At 46.4% G+C, this 23,195-nt stretch overlaps 1 protein-coding gene across 2 annotated transcripts in view; it reads right to left on the minus strand.

Annotated features, from left to right (window-relative positions):
* Positions 1-23,195, minus strand: part of LOC147727850 (CCR4-NOT transcription complex subunit 6-like) — a 1,257,974-nt gene that overhangs the window by 1,041,846 nt on the left and 192,933 nt on the right. For both annotated transcript variants that reach the window (XR_015309348.1, XM_086961812.1), the window contains exon 3: positions 16,214-16,400. Coding sequence is in view for 1 of the 2 variants with exons in the window: in XM_086961812.1 (XP_086817938.1) it covers positions 16,214-16,400 (187 nt within the window). In the remaining variant the exon portion in view is untranslated. The remainder of the gene's footprint in view (positions 1-16,213; positions 16,401-23,195) is intronic.

The raw sequence follows: 23,195 nt of genomic DNA on the forward strand, positions 1-23,195 counted from the left end.
CTTCTCCTCCAGCAACCACATCTCCTTCAGCCACGCCACCGGACTACACTGGACAGATCACAGCTGCGTCCATTTCAACTTCAGGAGAACCACGACCCACCACCACCCGCAACAGGTTCCCTGAAGAAGCTGGAGCAAGATCACCGCCGACCAGCTCACCACCTCCCTCAGCCAGAACCCTCCCACCAACACGGTGGACCCCAACAAAGCAGCCCGCAACCTCACACAGTGGCTCACCAACTGCGCCAATGACCTTGCACCACTGAAGAATCCTCCCAGCAGACCCGGTAGGAAGAAAGCCTCATGGTTCACCAACGACCTTAAAAACTCCAAGAAATCCCGCCGTCCCCTCGAGAAAGCCTGGCGCCACGACCAGTCAACAGAAAACATGACAGCCCTCAGGAACGCCATCCGCAAACACCACCAGCTGATCCGAACCAAAAAGGACAATATTCAGAGAAGGACTAGACAACAACACCCACAACAGCAAGGAACTCTTCAGCATCGTTAAAGAGCTCTCCAACCCCAGCCCCTGCAACAACGACATCACACCCTCGCAAGACCTCTGCGACTCACTCGCCTAGTTCTTCCACCGCAAGATCGCCGACATCCACAACAGCTTGGGGGCACAGACCACGCACCCAACCACCGAACCAGCACCCCCCACCGCCACCCTCTGCACCTGGACCTCGGTCAGCACTGAAGACACCACCCGCATGATGAACACCATCCACTCCGGCTCCCCAACCGACCCATGTCCACACCACATCTTTAACAAAGCCGACTCCATCATCACACCCCAACTCCGGGACATCATTAACAGCTCCTTCGCATCCACCACCTTCCCGGAGAGCTGGAAACATGCAGAGCTCCGCGCCTTCCTGAAGAAACCCACCGTGGACCCCCACGGACCTCAAGAACTTCCGCCCCATCTCGCTCCTCCCTTTTCCGGCCAAAGTCATTGAGAAGACCGTCAACAAACAACTCTCCGCTTTCCTCGAGACAAACGGATCCCTCGACCCGTCGCAGCCCGGCTTCCGAGCTAACCACAGCACCGAGACCGCCCTCATCGCAGCTACCGACGACATCAGTTCCCTGCTCAACAATGGGGAAACAGCTGCCACCGCACACTAATACAGCGCCTCAGCAAAGCTGGAATCCAAGGGAAGGCCCTGGAGTGTATCATCTCGTTCCTCTCCGGAAGAACCCAGAGAGTCCGCCTCCCCCCTTCCTATCCGCGGCCACCGAAATCATCTGTGGCGTTCCTCATGGATCCTCGCTCAGCCCCACCCTTTTCAACGTCTACATGAGCCGCCTCGGAGCCATCGCACGCCAACACAACCTAAACATCATCTCCTATGCTGACGACACCCAGCTGATCCTCTCCCTCACCAACGTCCTCGCCAGCGCCAGAGCTAGCCTCCAGGAAGGAATGAAAGACGTTGCGGAATGGATGAAGCTCAGCCGTCTGAAACTGAACTCAGACAAGACGTAAGTCCTCATCCTGGGACCATCCCCCTCTGCCTGGGACGACTCCAGGTGCCCCCCTGCACTGGGCACCGCCCCCAAGCCGACAGACCATGCACGCAACCTGGGCTTCACCCTGGACTCCTCCGTCACGATGACCAAACAAATCAACACCGTCTCGTCATCTTGTTTCAACACCCTATGCATGCTCCGAAAGATCTTCCAGTGGATCCCCACCGAAACCAGGAAGACGGTCACCCAGGCCCTCGTCACCAGCCGACTGGACTACGCGAACGCCCTCTATGCTCGAACCACAGCCAAACTACAGAAAAGACTCCAGCGCATACAGAACGCTTCTGCACGACTCATCCTGGACATCCCCCGTCACAGCCACATCTCTGCCCATCTGAGAGACCTGCACTGGCTCCCCGTCAGCAAGAGGATCACGTTCAGACTCCTCACCCACGCACACAAGGCTCTCCACGACATGGGCCCCAAATACCTCAACAGCCGCCTCACGTTCTACGCACCCACCCGCCCGCTCCGATCCGCCAGCCTCGCCCTCGCCACCGTCCCACGCTTTCGCAGAGCCACCGCCGGAGGAAGATTCTTCTCCTACCTGGCGGCCAAGACATGGAACTCCCTCCCCACCCACCTACGGCTGACCCAGGACCACCTCTCCTTCAGGAAACAACTCAAGACCTGGCTGTTCGAGCAGTAGCGCCCCCCCCCCCCCTACCCCCGGCGCCTTGAGACCCTAGCGGGTGAGTAGCGCGCTCTACAAATGTTGATTGATTGATTGATTGCACGTGCCAACTGACTTAGTTGGCAAGGAGGATGCAATGAGCCAAGAGGCCAATAAGCCTCAGAGACACCCTAACCTGGATCCGGCATAGAGCCTGAAACATTGAGATCATAATCCGAATGTCCTGGACTGGTTGCAGTGAAGAAAAAAAAATAACTCTACTGTGTCTAGGATCGCCCCAATCAATAACAGGCTATGAGAGGGAATCAGTTGAGACTTCAGCTCATTTATGGTGAAACCTATGTCAAAAGTTCTGATGTCGTCCAGAGGCCGTCAATGATGGACTGCGCTGAGCCAACCTTCAGCAGCCAGTCATCGAGGTACAGGAACTTCTGACCGCAGAAAATGGGCAGCAAATACCAGCCTACCTCAATAACTTTTGTCAACACCTGAGGGGCACTGATAAGGCTGAAAGGGAGCACGGCAAACCGAAAATGCTTCTGGCCCAGCTTGAACCACACGTAACACCTGGGGAACTCCAGGATGGTCATCTGAAAATATGCCTTTTGCAAGTACAAGGATACAATCCAGTCAACATGGTCCATAACATATAGGATGTGGGCCAATGTGAGCACCTTGAACTTTTCCTTAGACAGGAATGCGTTCAGAGTTTGGAAGTACAAGACAGGCCTATGGCCTCTGTCTTTCTTCTGGACAGGTAAATAACAGAAATAGCAACTCTTTTCTGCCTCCAAATCTGGTACCCACTCAATGGCACCTTGGAGCGCAACAGGCATATCTCATGCAACAACATAGACAAAGGCTCTACAGTAAACTCTAGTGTGGGAGGACTAGTGGGTCAGGAGGAGCAAAAAGGTGGGGTGTAGGATTTCTGAACAATTACAAGGACCATCTGTAGCATGTACTGAATCACAAACCCAGGAGGAAGTTGTGGATCCTGCCTCCAGCGGGTAGCCAAGCACACTAAGGGAAAACAAAAGCAGTTTGCTATCCATGCTAGCAAGAGAAGAGGAGTTAGAGGTCTGATGCCCCCATTGGCCGAAAAGCTGTTTGCCGGTTCAGCATCCATGGCCCCAGAAGGACTTTGTAACCTACTGCATCACTGGCCTGGTTGGCTCGGTCTGCCTACATTTAGAATAGCCTCTAGATTTCCTGAACTGGTGTGCAAACTGTTTGGTAGAAGGCATCCCATGTGGAGTGCCACAGGGCTCCTCCCTGTCACCTCACCTTTTTAACATATACATACTCCCCCTTATACAAACCTTGAGGGACAAACAGGTGAGAGTTTTTAACTATGCAGATGACCTGCAGCTACTCTTCACCATTGATAACTCCGTAGAATCTATGAGTCATTTCCAGTCAACCATGAGGTTTATTAAATCCTGGATGGATCAAAATCAATTGAAATTAAATCCAGGTAAAACTGAACTAGTACTGACCGGGGATAGTGCTAAGTACTGGGGCCCTCACTATTGGCCTGCAGACCTGGGTCAAGCTCCACAACCATCACCTTCGGCTAAAACGCTCGGAGTCATTGTGGACAGTGATCTTTCACTAAAAACACAAGTGGGACAAGTGGTCTCCAAATGCTTCTACCAACTAAAAAAAATCAGGAAGGTCAGGCGTTTATTAACGCCTGAAGCGATTACCCAGGTCGTGATCGCCACTGTCCTGTCCCACCTGGATTACGCAAATGCCATTTACCTAGGTCTCCCCAACTATTTACTTAAGCGCCTCCAGATGGTGCAGAACTACGCTGCTAGGCTGATTCTAAAGCAACCTAGATGGCAGGCTGCGACCCCTCTTCTCATCAAGCTGCATTGGCTTCCAGTAATACAACGCTGCTATTTTAAAGCAGGCTGTATGGTCTTCAAGTCATTACATGGCAAAAGCCCTAAATTTATCAATCAACTGATCACCAGACACGTCCCCTCCCGTAACCTCCGCTCACTCCATCTAGCCCTGCTCCAGACCCCCCCCTTTAAACTCAAACGCTCTGGTGGTCGTAGATTTGCCACCCTTGCCCCCTGTCTATGGAACACCTTTCCCCTGGAGATCCGATCTTGCCAAGACCTTCTACCTTTTCGGAAAGCTCTGAAGACCTGGCTCTTTAGACAAGCTTTTTAATCCACCTCCTCCTCCACCTTAGGTTGTGTTACTGTCAATTTTAGCGCCAAGAAACTAATCAGTGTTAGCGCGCTTTATAAGTGACTTAATAACATAACATAACATAACATAACATAACAGCCCCAAGAAATGCGCTATAGCTCTTCTCTCTTTAAACCGTTTCAAAGGTTGAGTCCACCTTCCCCCACAAAAGAGGCTGGACTCATCAAGGAGCATATACATTAGCAAAGCCTATTCATTGCCATGGAAAATAGTGGACATCAGCCAGGTAGGTCTGCAGAGGACAGTATTAATACTGACCACTCTGCCAATGCAATCTGTGCTATCCAAAGTGGCACAGATAACATACTTAGCCATGATCTGCCCTTCATGTATCATTTGAGACCAAAGAGGCCAAAAGATCCCACGGGACTGGCGGCAGCATCCAGCTGACAGTGTCTCACGTTGGCATGTGTCTAGTATCGTAACAGATGAGCAAGAAGGTGGGGGTCGACAAAGCAGCCATCAGAGTATCTGTGAGGGCATCACTAACTCAAAGGAAGGACTCAAATGTTGCTGTCCCAGGCTGTAGAATTTAGGTAAAATCTATCTGTTAATCTCAATGGAGGACAGCTATAATTCCAACACTTCTACTACCCGAGAGTGGGTCTTGTGGCCAGAGTTTAAATCTGTACTCTAGTTGGTATGGGCCAAGAAACTGGTCTAAGGTGGACAGACCATACCAAAAAGGTATCCATCTGTGATTACCCAACTGGAAGGCCCTTCTGTTCAAAGGGGACTAAAGGTGTGCCAGAGGTAGAGTCTAAAACGCGTTGAACATCTGGAGCATGGTCTCCTCGAAGGCCTTGATGTGCGCGAGGTCATTGCCACTTTGGAAATTTGAGGCGCTTCAGGATCAACTGATGGATCCAGTCAATGGTGATCTTAAGCGAGTGGGACTTGCATCTGGATGCCCTTGCTCTTTCTCTTTAAAGTCAGAGGGGTGAGATTGCGTCAAGTCTCACTTCCCTTTCCTATGCCTGTGCTTGGACCTGAATTTATCATAGGACTTTGGGCAGAAAGTGGAGCATTAATGGGAGTGGCACCATAACTGTGACAGGACCCGTGACTTGGAGTAGGATCTGCATGTCTGCAGCTACTACTTCTTGAGGTCAACAACATACAACTTTGTCTCAAATCAGATACAATGGGGTGCACTTGTCACACAACTATGAGTTGTGTCTGAAGCCCAGGCGCCAGACTCACCTTGTGCGGGTCAGTGACACACATCTGCTTTCACAGTCACAGCAGGGCTTGAAGGTCGTCATTTTTGGTGGGGTAATCGTTTTCTAGCAAATTAGTGAATTGCTTTTGGTATTGTCGCCCAGCCAATAAGGTTGGGAGCATAACGTCAGATCCATGTTGATAGGTACAGAAAGAAAGAAACGGATGTGGATCTGCAGGGATGGCTTTTATATGTGGCTTTACTCCAACACTTCTGAGGGGATATGGAGCCAACAGGGAGCCAAATGATGTTACATAGAGGTGTTCTGGAGCATTGCTACACAATTTTCTGGATCCAGTGTGGCACCCGGAAAATATTTTATGAAGCACAGGGATATATGGAAAACGAAACTTAAGAGACCAAAGTGAACTATTAGCGCTTCAGAAAAAAATGAAATCCTTAGTAGGAATAGTTTGGTCCCGATTGTAATACAGGGTAGAACAGGTGTTAGAATGTGCTGTTTAGTTATCCAGGTTGAGTCAGTGTTGGACACAATATCAGACTGTAGGTGGGAGGAAGAACCAACCATACACTATATACTTCATGTGATCAATACTATATAGAATTAATTAATTTTAGTAGTTAAGGTATTAATTACAAATTCTCAGTCCAGGACAGAACATCAGTGTTGATCACAACCAAAGGCATGTAGCTTTATTCTAATTATTGATCAATCACTGGAATTACATAATTAAGGCCATAATATTGCAGACATGGTTGGATGAGTTAGGAATGAGGCAAAGACTGTACTGTGGGGAAAGTGGTTTATAAAACTGTAAAAGTTGTCTTACACTCAAATCTCAAAACAATCCTCAGTATTTTATATTCAAGATTAAATTATAGCCACAACAGAGTACAGATGTTTGAGCACGAGAAAGTAGGGGCTTATTTTAGATTTGTCAGTGCTCTAACAATCCCTCATCTTAAGAGGATGTTTAGCCGAAATTGTTTGATAAATTGTGTGAGATACAAGGTTTTTACAAGAAGTGAATAAAAAGAAAATTTCACTATCTCATAGGGGAGAGATTTGTAGAAAGCCTTCTGTGACTCGCATACTTTCAAAAGTATTAGTTATGTGGTAAATTATAAGAAAAAAGAAAGATGACCTTGATTTTTATAAGACTTGTAAAATGAACAAGGGGAATGGAAGGCATAGGTGACGAAGATTTTTTAGAAGAGGAGATTAAGAAGTAGCCTGATGAAATATGGAGCATATCCCTTGATCACCAGAGAAATCAGTACAACAGGACAGAAGAGTATGTAATTTATTTTAAATTATTTTTGGTTTTGGGTAAGCTTATCACTGGACTTTTTATGAGATGCTAGATATACAATTTATATCTAGTTCCTAAGTTGAAATGAGGAGTGGTGTGGCAGAGAATTTTTTTAAATAAAAAAATGAAGATCAATTTCTAAGGTGGCTCATTAAGGACAATCAACACATTGACATATTCTTGCATTACAACTCTTTAAAACAGAATCTCACAAAATCTGTTAACACAGAGCTGCTGAAAACTAACAGATTTTATCAAAATAAACAACAAAAAGAAAACAGACAATGGGGAAGTCAGATGCATGTAACTGATCAATTACTATTTACTGCTTCCCAACTAGTTAAGCAAATTCTAGCAACATGAAAATCTATAGAAAGATTTTTTTTAAATACACATTTTGAAGCACGTGAAATAAAAAAAATATATATGAAAGCAAAGAAACTAGGTGCAAACATTAATTATGAGGGGAAAACAAACGAAAAAGCCTGCATTGCCTTTTTCAAGGGTCTACCAGGTTATAGGCCAGTGGAGAAAGTTTCCACTATGCAACTTTTGTGCTTTTAAATGTAAAAATCCTGCCTCTGTTTTTATACTTAAAATGAGACTTTGACTAAAGTAAGAAAACAAGTTACTTACCTGTAAATTTGGTTCCCCAGTATTGGTAACTTTCATAGATTCCCATGCTTTGTATCATTCCCCATCGTCGGACTGGGAGTCTCGGTAATAAAAAAACCATAGTAGTAAGTACAAAAGAGAAAGGAAAGGCCTAGGCCTCATTCCCTTTTGTAACATATCAGCCTCTTTTTGTAAAAGAGACCAAACTCTAGGCATTAGCCAATCAGAAGAGCCTCACCCTTAGAACCTTCCTGAAGGAACCTCAGAGCCTCAGATTTTCGTAGCCGTAGTGTGCTAGACACCATACCTGCTGAAGGCTGAGCTTTCCCCGGGGAGGTGGGTGGGCGCATGGGAATCTATGAAAGTTACCAATACTGGGGAACCAAAGTTACAGGTAAGTAACTTGTTTTCTTGCCCCAGTATTGGAACTTTCATAGATTCCCATGCTTTGTATCAGAATAGCAAGCAGTAAACACCATAAACACAATTTGTAAATAAGTACATTAGAAATAAAAGTACAAAATGTGTTACCCATGGAAGGTGGGATAGAAAGGAAAGCTCACCAATCACTTGAAGAGGTTTCTCAGGACAGCCTGGCCCACTGCCGCGTCATCTTGCTGCAATGACTCTAAGCAGTAATGCTTAGTGAACGTGTGCACGCTGCTCCAGGTAGCAGCCCTGCAAATGTCTTTGATATGTACCCCCGCAAAGAGGGCCGTAGAAGATGCCACTGATCTCGTTGAGTGAGCACGGATCCTGCCCACCAGAGGTTTTCCTGCTATCTTGTGGCAATGCAGAATAGCACTCGAAATCCATCTGGAGATCCCCTGTTTGGACAGAGGAAGACCTTTGTTTGGACCGCCGAAGGCAATGAACAATTGCGTCGACTTTCTAAAGTCTTTGGTGCGGTCTATGTAGAATTTTAGACATCGTTGCAAATCCAGAGTGTGCAATGTCTTTTCCGCTGGAGTGGCTGGGTTCGGAAAGAATGTCTTTTGGATCACAGGCTCATTTAGGTGAAAGTCAGTAGGAACTTTGGGAATGAACCTTGGGTTCGTCCGTAAGATGGTAGTGTTCTTTTTGAACGGCAAAAACGGTTCCTGGATAGTAAGGGCCTGCATCTCCCCCACTCGCCTTGCCGGTGTGAGGGCCAAGAGTAAAGCTAGCATCCATGACAAGTATTTTAGGTCTGAGCGGTGAATCGGCTCAAAAGGTCCCTTCATTAGTTGAGCCAGGACTAAGTTTAAATGCCACGTAGGAGGAGGAGATCGCACTGGCGGATAGACCCTGAACAGGCCTTTGAGGAATTGTTTGACAATTCTTGAAGACCATAACGAAGGACCAGACTCAGACCTTCTGAATCTCGAAATCGCTGCTAAATGAACCTTTATTGTAGAATGGGACAGATTAGACTTAGCTAGCGAGAGCAGGTAAGGCAGGAGATGATGAGGTTGTGACGTGAAAGGATCAATCTTTTCTTTTTTACACCAAATACAGAATCTTTTCCACTTCAGTCTATATGTTTTGTTTGTGGACGGTGCCCTTGCCTGGGAAAGGATGTCTTTGATCTCTTTGGAAAGTGGAACATTCATGTATTCTCGCTGGTCAGGAGCCATGCAGTCAGGTGTAACGATCTTGGGTCTGGATGCCAAACTTGTCCTTCGGACATTGTCAGGAGATCCGGAACATCCTCCAGCCCTATTGGAGGAACTAGTGATAGCAGATGGAGCTCGGTGTACCAAAATTGTCTTGGCCACGCCGGGGCTATAAGGATTAGCTTGCATGGTTCCGTCCTCATTTTCCTGATGAGGCGAGGAATCAGGGGAATCGGTGGAAACTCATAGAGAAACCTCCCCATCCAGGCTATTGATAGGGCATTGCCCAATGAGCCTTGATGGTGGAACCTGCTGGCGTAGGCTCGGCACTTCTTGTTGGATGGCGTCGCAAAAAGGTCCACTTCTGGTGTGCCCCATGTTTGAAAGAGCAGATCTAGAACCTGTTGTTTCAGTTCCCACTCGTGACTGACTGAGGTGAGCCTGCTCAGCCTGTCGGCGCCCTCGTTTAGCACTACTGGTAAGTGCTCCGCCTTTAGGGAAATTCCGTGAAGAATTGTCCATTCCAGAATCTGTTGAGCCTCTTGCGATAAGAGGAGTGACCTCGTTCCTCCTTCCTTGTTCACATAATGCATAGCCGTGGTGTTGTCCGTCCTGACTAGCACTTGTGAACCCTGGAGTCGCGGAAGAAAAGCTTGAAGAGCTAGCCTGATCGCTCTCAGCTCTAATAGGTTGATGTGTAGCTTTTGGTCGCTTGGAGACCAATGGTCGCTGATCTGCAGGTCCTGCATCACTGCTCCCCATCCCTCCAGTGACGCATCTGTTGTCAGTATGTGAGGTGATGGAACGCTTGCGAAGGATAGACCTTGGCACAAATTTTGTTGATGCGACCACCAAAGCACTGCTTTTTTCATCTCTCGAGTGACAACTACTTTGTCGTCGAACGATCCGTGCGCTTGCTGCCACTGGAGGTCCAGTTGCTCCTGCAGGGGGCGCATCCGCAGTCTGCAGTGCGGGATCAGGGGAATACATGATGACATCACCCTCAGCAGCGACTTGTAGCTGCATACAGAAAGACACTTTTTTCCTTGAAGGCCTTGTGCTAATCGTTGCAGTTTTTGTATCCTCTCTCGAGTAGGAAATGCCTTTGAGAGCTGCGAGTCCAACACTGCTCCCAGGAACCGCGCTGTCCGTGATGGCACCAGCGTGGATTTCTCCGTGTTCAAGGTTAGACCCAGATTTTGGAAGAGATTGGTGCAAGCCTGCACTGCGTCCTGCGCTAATGCTCTGGTCGGGGCCTTTAGTAACCAATCGTCCAGGTAAGGGAAGACCTGGAAGTGGTTCTTTCGCAGAAATGCTGCCACAGGTGCCAGCACCTTCGTAAAAATTCTTGGGGCAGAGCGAAGGCCGAACGGCAGAACTCTGAACTGAAAATGGCTCCTGGCTACTGTGAAGCGAAGGAACCTTCTGTGTGCTGGGTGAATCGGGACATGGAAGTACGAATCCTCCAGATCGAGTGTGGCCAAGAAATCCCCCGGGTTGACCATTTTCAAAACGTCCTGTAGGGACACCATCCAGGAGGATAGGGAGATGAGATAGGCATTTAACTCCACGAGGTCCAGGATGGGGCGCCATTTCTCCTGCGTCTTTCTCACCAGGAAGAACCTGGAATAGAAACCTTGGCCCTGTTGGATGGAGGGGACCAGCTCTATCGCCCCTTTGCGGAGCATTTGTTGTACCTCGAGTCTTAGGAGATGCAGATGTTTTGATGGAATGGTTGTCAGGGGTCTTGGTGGAGGGGCTTCCATAAACTCCAACGTATGTCCTCGTCTGATGATGTTGAGCACCCAACGGTCCGATGTAATTTGGGACCAGTTCTGAAGGAATTTTGACACCCTGCCTCCAACTGATGATCTCTTGGAGGAGGGAACAGTAGGCAGAGCCAGGAGGCCACTATTGACGTTTGGACGAGTCCCGTCCACGGGCAGCCTGCTTGCCTTTGTTGTAAGGCCGTGAGTAACCAGAAGACTGGCCCGGTTTCTGTTGGTATGACTGGCGGTTAAGGCTGGTATCCAGAGCTGCTCGAAGAATAGCGCTGTTGTTGGTATGAGCCTCTGTAAACACCTCCCCTGGCTCTTGCGCCTCTAAAAGGAGTTTTGCGATACTGGAGGGTTCCCAGCGATCTAGCTGTTTCCGTGTCTTTTTTGATCTCTTGAAGAGTATCGTCGATCAGTTTACCGAAGAGGGCCTCGCCATCAAAAGGTAGATCAAGGACCTTGTTTTGTATTTCTGGTCTAAACCAAGTCGCCTTTAGCCATCCTTGGCGTCTCAACACTGCCGCTCCCGCCAAAGCCCGAAAGGACGTTGTGGCAATGTCCATGGCACAGTCTATTATCTCCATGGAGACCGCTTCAACTTCTTGTAGAGTTTTCTTGGCTTCCAGCCCTGATTCTGGTGGAAGTTGTTCCAAATATGGAGCTATATCGCACCATAACTGGCGATCATATCGTCCCAATATTGCCAAAGCATTGGCGGCGCGAACCAGAAGGCTGGCAATGGATGAAAAACGCTTGCCCGTGTTATCAAGCCGTCGCCCATCCTTGTCAGGAGGGGCCGTCAAGGGAGCAGAAGGGTTCCGTGACTTCCTTTGCGCTGCCTGTGAGATAACAGAGTCCGGCTTGGGATGTCCTGTTAGTGCTGCAGGTCTATCCTCTGGCGCTTTATACTTTTTATCTAGGCGCGGTAGCACAGGGACCACCGTCGCTGGGTTTTTCATGGTCTTTAAACCTTCCTCCCATAGATGTTCCACAATTGGTATTGACCTTGTTGTCTGGCGGTGAGATCCCCATCCGGATCATCGGCTGGCTCCGAAGCAGCCTGGGGCACTGGCCGCTGTGATTGAGGAGGAGTTTGTACCGGGTGCACCGGAGGGACTACCGAAGATTGGTTCCTCACTGGTGTCGACGGAGCAGACCTTCGCGGCGCTGGTCGCTCAGCTTTCGACTTGTAGTCCTGCAGCATCTTGTGTAGGTCATGCAGGAATGTCGTCGGGACTGAAACCATGTCTTGTGTTCATAGGCCCTAGAGTGGTCTGTTTGTTGATAGTCGCCTCCACCTTGTTCAAATGCCTCCTCTGAGTCAGTTTCTTGACTCTTGATGAGAAGCTGAGATCGGCTATTCGCATATTCAAAACCATCCTGACCGTTTCCCTCAGAGTCCTCTTGGTCCAGCAGCCTAGTGGGAGGTAAGGAGGTCACCCTTCTTGGGGACGTCATTTCAGGCGTGATCCTTGTCAAAGAAATCGTTACCCTTCTCTCCGCAGCCAGTATCGTCGGCTGGTCCGTCGACGCCGGAGAAATCCTCGTCGACGAGATAGGAATTGCAGATGTCGACGCCACCGACGACGAGCTCGCCGTCGATGTAGATATTGTTGTCGTCGTCGATGCACTCGTCGACGACATGACCGTCGTCGTCACTGCTGTCGTCGTCACTGCTGTCGTCGTCACTGCTGTCGTCGTCACCGCCGTCGACGATGATGGTTTTTTCGTCGACGATGTCGTCGGCATACTCCCCGTCGACGCTGCAGTTGTCGAGCTCTTCTTCGACGACGACGGAGCTTTCGCCGTCGACGACGACGGAGCTTTCGCCGTCGACGCTCCCGTCGACGAGCCCGTCGACGGAACCAATTGGATCTTGGGCTTCATTTTCGTCGTCGACAGAGCTACCGCCGACGAAGTCTTCGTCGTAGAGGACTTGGAACTCCTCTCTGAAGAATGTGATGAGGGTTTTTTGAAGGCTGGGTCTGTCTTCTCACCCTTAGGAGGCGAAACCAGTTCTGCCTTCCCCGACCCACTGTGGTGGGGGGAACCTCCTGAACCCCGGCCATCAGACTCCCTGGGGGTCTTCTTTAAAGCCTTTGAGGGGAGCCCAATAGAGGAAGATGGGGAACCTCTACCCCTTTTCACTGACCTTCTTGAGGAAGCAAAGGAAGCCGATTCCTCCTTGTAGGAAGGTGGATACCGGACTATGGTTGTCCCCAACTTTTTGCCTGGTGTTTTGCTGGTTTTTCGACTTAGTTGACCTGGGACCCTGCTATTCAGAGCCCCAGGCCTACTGCTCTCTCTGTAAAATGGATTCCATGTACCTTAGGTACATATCCAATTGGTACTGCGCCACCTTATCAGACCCTGTAACTCAGGGCATAGGTGTACCCAGGGCCTACCAGGGGCTGCAGCATGTATTATGCCACCCCTGGCTGGCCATCTAAATCTGACACAACTGGCTGCACGACAGCTGGGGCAAGGTGGTGTAATCACCCCTCGCTTTAGATATAGTAGACCTATATCTAACCCTAAAATGGACACATAGATTCCTATCAGTCACTCCTATGGCAGGCCATAACAATCCTGAAGGCAGAGTGCTTGGAATCGTGTGAGATGGTCCTCTGGCATGAGCTGAGCCCGTTTGCAGCTTGAGGAACCAAGTCCTAATAGCTGTTCCATGATAACGCATACCATATACTCTTAAGTGCATTATAATCCTCGCGGTTATATGCCAACTCTGGTATCGCTTTATCAAAACCTGTTGAGTAAGGTGTCATACGCATTGGAATACTAACCCCTCGCCAATTTGGCGATGGGGTTAGCATTCCACCCTTCTAGAGGGGCACGACATGTATGTAATTGTGAACCCCGGTTAAAGTTAACTCAAGCCTCAGCATCACAAAATGGATGCTGCCACCACAGACACAAGTCTGACCTCCTGCTGCTGGGAGTCCTTCCAGCGAGGGAGGCTTGGACAAAGGGTTTCCTGTCAGGGGCGGTGCTAGCACCATCCCAGACAGGGTTTTGTGTATCCTGGGTAGGCAGGGCATTAGAGGAAGGTGACTGCAAGTGGCACCCCGGTGCTCACTATGCATCTGCCGGTTAGAACCAGTTCCAGGGGCACACCAGCCCCTGAGCTGGGGAAAGTCCGGCATGGGAAAGGGGTGTAACCACCCCCCTTCCTGGTCCCACCCATGGGCAGGACCTAGTCGCGTGCCAGCCCCTTTCCCTAGTATAAAGATAGGAGCGGGCCCCCTTCCAAATTAGATCATCTTTGAATCCTGAAACTACTTTCTACGAAAGGAACTCTCGACTTCTTCCCAAGATTTCTCCCTTGTGGCTAAGGAGTAGTCACCCTGCATCCGCAGGCACCATCCAAGCATCGCAGTCTGCTGTAAGTCTCTCCTCCGGATCAAGACTGCCCAGCTCAACGAGAACCGGCTTCCCTGGCACCTCTGACCTCAACCTGCATCATCAGCCTAGCTGAGATTCGTGGGTGTGACGAGACCTCGAGGGACTGGCCATCTTCAGGACTGCACGACGCTTGCCCACCACGACCGCCGAGGGATCCTCGAGTGAGTGCTTTGGGGTCCGAGAAGCCCCAACCCTGAGTAGCTCCAGCACCGAAGTTCAGCCTCCCAGCCTCCACGAGATCTGCGTGGGGCCCTTCTGCTCTTTGCTGCTCACCGCGTTGTCTGGCTACTAGCCTGCTGGCTTGTGGCCTTCCCGACGACGAACGACGACATCAACACCGCTGGTCTGGTTGCTCCAGATTGGCCCTTGCTCCCCTCCAACAGAGGAGCACCCCGGACTCTCCTGGTCCACTCCAGACGCCATTTTGAGCCCACCGCGTGGGCTTGCATTTGCCAAGACTTGTTGCCCCAATCCTGGGTCCAGCGACGTCGACAGCAGAGACCTTCGTGGGACAGCTCGCACCTCCATCCTGGTCGCCGACAACGCCTCCTGGTCCGTGAGACTGCAGAGCCCATCGTCGCCCACTCACATAGCCTCACTATCCAAGGGTCCAGATCCTTTTTGGTTACAGCTCTACCTAGTCGGATTCGTCCGATAACACTAACTTTGTAGTTCCTAGCAACCATAGACTTTGTTCCGCATCCCGCGTGAGAGTGCACACTCTGCACCCGATCCCCCTAGGCCTCCTGCTAGTAATCTGAAGGTTCAGTAGTCAAGTCCTAGCGATCCCAAAGCCTATTAACGTAGTACTTACCTGCTAGTAATTTCGCATTCCACTTTTAGAGTATATGGTTTTTCGTGCCCCTCTGGCATTTGTGTAAATTGTGCGATTTGAGTATTTTCCTAAGAGCTTTGTATTGTGCTTAGCGCCCTGTCCTCATAAAGAGTCCAGGGCTGTTGTGTTCTAAATAAATATACTTTTATTTTCATAACAACTTGTGTGGTGTCCTTTCACTTGGTGTTCAAGGGGTATATGTGATGGTATAACAGCTGGCTTAACACGCCCTCTAGAGTTTAGCCTAAAGACTGCTCTTGTCTACGCTACTAGGATAGCTGGTCTACGGTTGACTTACAACCAATCATCAATAAGGGTTGTTTGGACTGATACAAAGTGCTCACTAGAATAGTGAACATTATATATCAGGCCAACTTCCCACACTCCTCATCACTGGAAACTCCATGTTTCCTTTCCTTCTGCCTCTGCAACCATGTACGAAGCCTTCCAGCACAATCTCTCAAGGTCTTGGTGGAGAGAGTGCGGCAAATCTTACAGTCCTCTGCCTTGTGATCTGGATACAGGTAGTAGATGCAATCCTTGTGTTTGTCCTCCACAAAAAGCCTTTTCTTCCCACAGGTGGAACAGGGCTTAAAAAGGGCTTTCTTCTTCTCAACCTCAGACATCTTGATGAAGAAAGAGTTTCCTGAAGAAATCTGAAGAAAATCCTGAATAAATAACTGTTGAAATGATTTAGAAAGAGTTGAACTAGAGCAGAGCTCAATGGAGACTCCCTAGCACAACGTGCGGTAGAAAATCTGAGGCTCTGAGGTTCCTTCAGGAAGGTTCTAAGGGTGAGGCTCTTCTGATTGGATAATGCCTAGAGTTTGGTCTCTTTTACAAAAAAAGGCTGATATGTTACAAAAGGGAATGAGGCTTAGGCCTTTCCTTTCTCTTTTGTACCTACTACTATGGTATTTTTTATTACCGAGACTCCCAGTCCGACGACGGGGAATGATACAAAGCATGGGAATCTATGAAAGTTCCAATACTGGGGCAAGAGCAAAGATACACCACCTTTGGAGCACATGATTACAGATCGTTGAAAATTCAATCGTGGCTTTCACTATATTACCTGAGTGACACCATGTTTCCGAGCTCTGCTGGTAAACTTCGGAGCTTGTTGGATGACAGGTCCAAGTAAACTAAATTGTGAAGCTTCGAAATGTCAGATGGAATTCGTGAAAGGTTATTATCACTGAGATGGAGAGCAGTCAAATGTGTCAAGGTCCAAAGAGATGTACTCAAACTACGCACTCTACCTAGAAAAAAGAAAAAAAGGAAGGATTTAAAATCAATTTTATCACTAAACCAATGCCAGTACACGTTAAGCTATAAGAACACATTACCATCATCTTGAATTCTTTAAAACACAGTTATTTCATTGTTTGTCCATGTCACAATAATAGCACCAGGTTTCTAAACACATCAGAAGCTACTCAGAACTTTCAATTATCTTTACTTTACACACCTGAATTAATTTACTTGCAACAAAGCTTCTTTCAAAACATAACTCCTGAAAGAATTGTTGTAAGCTAAATGTGACTGACTTGACCGGACTGAAAAATAAAATAAACTCAGCAGGCAGGAAAGCACTACACGTTTTAAGTAATTAAATTGAAAGCATTATATCTTCATCACTACTTCAATTCACTACTTCATGCAGCATGCATCTTGCAGTTTTTCCAAATAATACAACAAAAAACTAATTTCAATATCATCGACTGACCTCCTGAAATAAGAACTGATGTGTGCAACCTAATTTGCATAGAGATACAGAATAAAATGACCATGCAGCGAGTGAAGAAAGAACGTCAACAACCAAAGTCTTCCTGGGAGGAGGGTGGGTGCATGCAAATCTACAGCACTACATGCCACAAACAGACGCTTACAGGGTAGGTAACATTTTCTGTTTCTGGCATGTGTACCTCTGGATACACAATCTGTGTATAGACTGTAAAGCAGTTCTCACCTAAGCGGTGGCTAGCCAGAGTATGTTGCAGAGGAATGAAAGAGTGCACAGAGTAAAGCTAGGCCAACGATTAGCTTATTGGTGTGATAAGACATCCAACACAGTAATGCTTGATGAAAGTGTCTGGAGTGGACAAGGTAGCTTCTTTGGAGATATCAGCTATAAGAATGCTGCTTCAGAAAGCCATAAAGGCTCACTTTTTTGCAAGTAGAATGTGGTCTGGGGGACAGGCAAAGACAATTTGGCTTTAGCATAATAGGTCTGGATACATTTGACTAACCAAAGCGACAATCCCACATTACAGAGAGCAAAGATTTATGTGGTTTGGAAATTGAGATGAAGAGTTGTTGGACCTTTAGGAAAGATTTTGTTTGATTAATGTAACACACAGGCCCTTTTGACAGCCAGTGTTTTAAGAGCTCTCTCCGCTACTAACTATGGATGTGGGAAGAACACTGGGAGTTAGTTTTTTTTACCTCAGTTAATAGTTTGACTGAGGTGAAAAGAGATCACCTAGCGAAAAAAATTGGAGTTTGTCTTAAGGGACCTTATCTGTATGAACTTGGAAGAAGGATCTTTGAAGGCATAGAGCCTGAAGTTCAATGACAAGCCTGAGGGAGATGATGGCCACTAGGAAGGTTACCCTCCAGGATAGGTACTGCAAAAGGCATGAAGGAAGTGGTTCAAAAGGAGGGCCCATAAGTCTGGTGAAAAATATGTTGAGAATCCACACAGCAGTAGGTTGCACCCTCGGGAGAATTACTATTTTCAGTCCCTCCATGCAGGCCTTATTGACTGGAACTCTAAAAAGTGAATTGTGTTCCCTGTTCTGGAGGTTGTCAGCAAAGAAGGCCATGGGATGTCTAATTGAAGTGTAAAGAAGGCTTGACCTTTGCAGGCGAGGCATATGGCAGACAATATCTTGGACCGCTGCCTTGAAAGGGCTGGATTGAACCAATCTGAGGAATTGTATATTCAACTGTGAACAATAAAGTTTAATTATTCAAAATCGATAATTCATGGCAAATCAAATAGCTACAATCCGGTTCCAGCAACGGAGACATTACGCAACTGCTAAGGATAATCAAGCATTAAATGAGCAAAACACAATCAGACACAGAATCAAATCAAATCGCGCACAACACAGAATTGGCTTGCAGTGATGCACATTCGTCCAGAAGAGGAACTAACTATGATCAGACCCAAAACACGGGTATATAAATAAAGGAAGTGTGCACGTGATGACATTGGACTGAATTCCCAAAAGAGAAAAAGAGAATACTGACAGCAAAACATCAATCCAGGGAGCGGCTTTACCTCCGGTCAAGTTTTAGATCAAAACTGGTTTTGCCATGAAACCTTGAACAATTGGACAAAAATGCAAGATAGCTTAGTATTGGTTATTAATGTAAATATTCCCAAGCAGACTTATGCCATGTTTTTCATAAAAGCAAGGTTGGCGAAATCTTACAATTTTGAGTATTACACTACATATCCCAGAAAACCTTGAGGCAGGGGGCGTGGAGTGGAAATTATGTAATTTCACTTGTGTGTTTTGAAAAGGTTAAAGGTCGGGAAATGTTTGCAGCGTATTACCGTGAACAAGGTATTAGAGATGCTGAAACGCGTAGGGAGATATACAGTGTCTGCTTTCACACAAGAAATATAATGCTCATGGAAGAAAATAAATAAAAGTTTTGGTTACCAACCTGAAACGAGTGCGGCCCATTTTCCTGGGAGACCAGGGAGTTCTGATATATATATATAAAAACAGCCGCAGCCGAGGAGATTCGTTCTCTTGAAAAATATCATGAGGAGGGGAGGGTGCCTCGGGGACTCCGGATTATGTTGGTCCCTAGTTTCGAAAACCCCAACCCCCTCTTATTGAAAGACTGGGCAGAGAGTAATCTTGAGCAATCCATGAGACTAGTTGATCTTCTAGTCAAATATGCACGAGTGGACAGACAAAAAAATTTGGAGGAAGTAGCCCGCATTAAGTCAGAACTGTTGAAAGAGGAGTTTAACAAAGATAAAGACCTCATTGATAAATCTATGAAGGAAATGAAAGATCACCTCAAGAAACACGAGGATGTCATAAAAGCAAGAAAAGCTTATAAATGTGCTAGGGACCAGCAGGACTATGAGTTGGGCCAAATTTATACTTTTGCTCACAAGTTCGATCAAATGCGCAGACAAAGAAGCAGAGCACCAACTAAACCAGCACAGAGGACACAGAACGAAGAAGTAAATGCCTCAGATGCCATGAGTACCGATGGTAGCCTGGTTCCGAGCAGCGAAGATTCTGATGACAGTGACCCAGGTGCAAAACAAGGGGATATGGGTCAACTCACTCTGGCCGAAGAAATAGAATATGTTCGGGCCCAACGCAAATCCTCCCTCCGTCCAAGAAACCAGAATCAGCAACAAGGAAAAGCAGGAACGCCAGGAGAAAACAGCGCAGAAAATGCGCCAAAGCAAAAAGGAGGTCAGCAGCAGAAAAAACGATTTTGGAGGAACAACAAAAAACAGTAGATGAGCAAACTATTGTGAACCTCACTGAAGTTGACCTAAATTTGGCAGAAAAACAATTGCTTTCTCTAGGTCTCTCATACTGCCCTGAGAGTAATTTCAATTATTGCAACACGCGCGTGGACATTTTCAAGTTCATAAGAAAAATCAAATTAAAAAAATATTACTCCATAAAATTAAACTTGGAAGCAAAGAAAAAGTTACAAACAACGAAAACCACAGAACGCAGTGGTTTATTAGTCAGAGACATTGCACTGATGCGTACCATGCAAGCATTGCAAGGGGATGAGAACGAAACCGCAAGCACTCAGGAAGTGGTTAACAAGGAAGACATCGAAATTGGCCACGCTTCCAACAGCCCATTTAGAGCACCATCAACCTTCATTCCAAGTATGCCGCGGGATGCCATTGACATTTATGCAGATTGCGTAACAGAGGAAATCAAACTTCTTCAAATTAAAACAGCCAAAAAGCACCAACCAACTAGTGCAAAAACAAAAGATTACATTAACCTTATGCAGAAATTGAAACAGAACAACACCATTGTCGTGAATCAATCCGACAAAGGAGGAAACCTCGTTCTATGGAGTAAGGTGGAATATATGAAAGAAGCATACAGACATCTCAACGATAAAGAGTGCTATACTAGAATGGATATGAAGTCTGTGAATAAAATCCATGGACAATATAAAAATGAGCTTAATCAATGGAAACGCGATGGCCTCATCACTAAGGATAAACATAAGTTTTTGTGGAAAGAACATCCAACCATACCAAACATCTACTTCATCCCCAAGGTCCACAAAAAGGTGTTACCTACACCTGGGCGACCTATGGTGTCTTCCATCAATAGTATGTTTGAAAATACCTTCAAATACATTGACCACTACCTACAGGAGTTTGTGACAGCGTTACCTGCCTACATTAAGGATACTACAGAATTCCTTTTTTTGCTGAACCAATGTAAATGGTCTGAGGAACTGTTGTTCATAACTATGGACATTGCAACGCTCTACACGAGCATTGACCATGCTGATGGACTCAGAGCAGTGAAATTTTATTTAAGCAAAAGACCCATTGAAATGTACAATCACAATTGTATGATACTTAAGATGATTGACAAATGTTTGAATAACAACATTTTTCTGTTTAACAACTCCTTGTTTAAACAGCTTAGAGGAGTGGCAATGGGGGCATGTTTCTCCCCCAGCTACGCGGGGCTCCACGTAGGCTGGTGGGAGGAACATGTCTTCAGGGTCCGTTTTGCTTCAATCTGCTCAAAACACATCTTAAAATATTAGAGGTATATTGACAATGTATTTATCATATGGCAGGGATCTACACAAGAAGCAGTGAATTTTGTCAGTAACATCAATGACAATGAATTCAATCTTAAGTTCACAGCCAGCATGAGTAGAACAGAGGCAGATTTTCTTGATGTACATGTGGCAATTGAAAATAATGAGATAACAACTAGTATTTTCAGAAAGAGTACATCTGGAAACACGATCCTTCATGCTGGGAGCTTCCACCCCAAACACACAATTGCCAGCATACCTTACGGTGAGTTTTTGCGAATTCATCGTACTTGCAGCTCTCCCATACTCGGAGATGAACAGCAAAAGGATGCTAAGTGCAGACTTATAGCTAGGGGTTATCAATCACCTATGTTAGACACTGCCATGAGAAAAGCCAACTCTTTGAACCGTCTAGAACTCCTTAACCCGGATAGGAAAAATACAGATATCGAACCAGACAACATGGTCTCCAACCAAATCAGACTTATCACCGGGTTCAGCAGGCAGGCTAAACAAATCAGCCAAATTGTCAGACGTGAATGGCCCATTATAATGACCGATTTAGTTTTGAAAGAGATTATGCCCAAAGTCCCCACTATTACTTTCAGATGCGCATTTTCTATGCGCAATGAATTAGTCACCAGCAGCCCTGAAATGAGTAAAGGAAAGAACTGGCTATACCCTAAACACGGTTTCTTTAAGTGCAGTTCATGCCGGGCCTGCACTTTTGGGGTTAATACTACCACTTACACCACCCCATTCGAAAATACTCCGGTCCCACTCAGGGCCCATTTCACGTGTCGTACTGAAAATGCAGTATATGTGCTACAGTACAATCTAATGTACGTGGGCAGTACGAAACACCCGGCCCAAGTTCGCATTCTGCAGCACATAAGGGCAATTGTCAACACGGATTTAACATACCCCGTAGCCCGACACTTTGCCACCGCTCATAACAAAGATGTAACCAATTTGCAGTACTTTGTTATTGATGCAGTGGAGCAGTCAAAAAGGGGAGGTGACAGAGAAGAGATTACGCCAGTTAGAGTCCAAGTATATTATCAAACTTAATAGAAAGACTCCTGGAGGCCTCAACATGGGAGAGGATCTCAGTAATTTTCTCTAAATCGGGAATGTAGGATATTGAACTCCAGGCTTGGAGTTCACATCAAGGACGGTATCTGACCTCACAGTATGACATACATTCACATATGAGTCCCCACCTTCTGAGGGCAGGTTAACTATATTATGAATTAAGATGTACTGTTACACATTTGATGTTTTTAATGACAATAGTATTCATTTCTGTATCACACCGTGCACTTTTTCACTTTTTATTATGTTATTTGATAAGGAGTGTCTTCTTCTCTGCAAGCGTCTCAATAATGATGTTCTCCACCATGCCTATTTGTACATAACAACACAACATATTGATTGTGCCAAAACTCTCACATTATGTTTATACTCCACGGGTACTAAAAATGCATTAGTGCACAGTGATAGCTTCATATATAATGTATGTAAACCTACATCGGATGGACACATGAGTCAACATATTAATATGGTTTCTCTGCATTTTTGCACCGCTCTGAATTGTCCCATAGATACATTTATCTTGTTTACATTTTGCACTATGCACTTTATCCATATTGCATGGTTAAATTTGCACAGGTCTCATTTTTACATTTTGTAGCACATCAGCACTTTATTATTGTAATGTTGCACTAATCAATGGCGTATTTCACAACTATAGACATGGCAGTTTCCATGCATAGCGCTATGCCAATACAACGTATTTGTACAGTGTAATTGTTTTTATACATTTTGAATGGGACTAATTGCAAGAAAAGGGCTTTTGCATTTATGCCAGTGAACGGACAATGAAACCTTGTTCTCAATGCACTTCATTATTAACTCCATCGTCTGACTAATATTTTACAAACATTTATATGCATTTTTGCCCACACTATCAATTACCTGATCATTGTTATGCCCACAAAGCAGTTTTTAACGTTTGTATGATATATGATCTCTTTACGTTTATTCAGGTATATCCCAATTGATAAGAAGTGTTATGTTTACACTATGATTACATCGGGCAATGCTTTATATATCGTTCCAATATGGCGGAACCTTTCTATGCACTCAGTGGAGCATTTGACAGCATAAGTCCGTTGTTTAGGTTGATTACCAAACAGCGAAGTTGGCGCGCATTTGTTACACTGTGTATACTTAAAATGGTGGAGTAACTACGGCTA

This window comes from Lissotriton vulgaris, chromosome 3_1, assembly GCF_964263255.1.
Source record: "Lissotriton vulgaris chromosome 3_1, aLisVul1.2, whole genome shotgun sequence".
NCBI lineage: Eukaryota > Metazoa > Chordata > Amphibia > Caudata > Salamandridae > Lissotriton > Lissotriton vulgaris.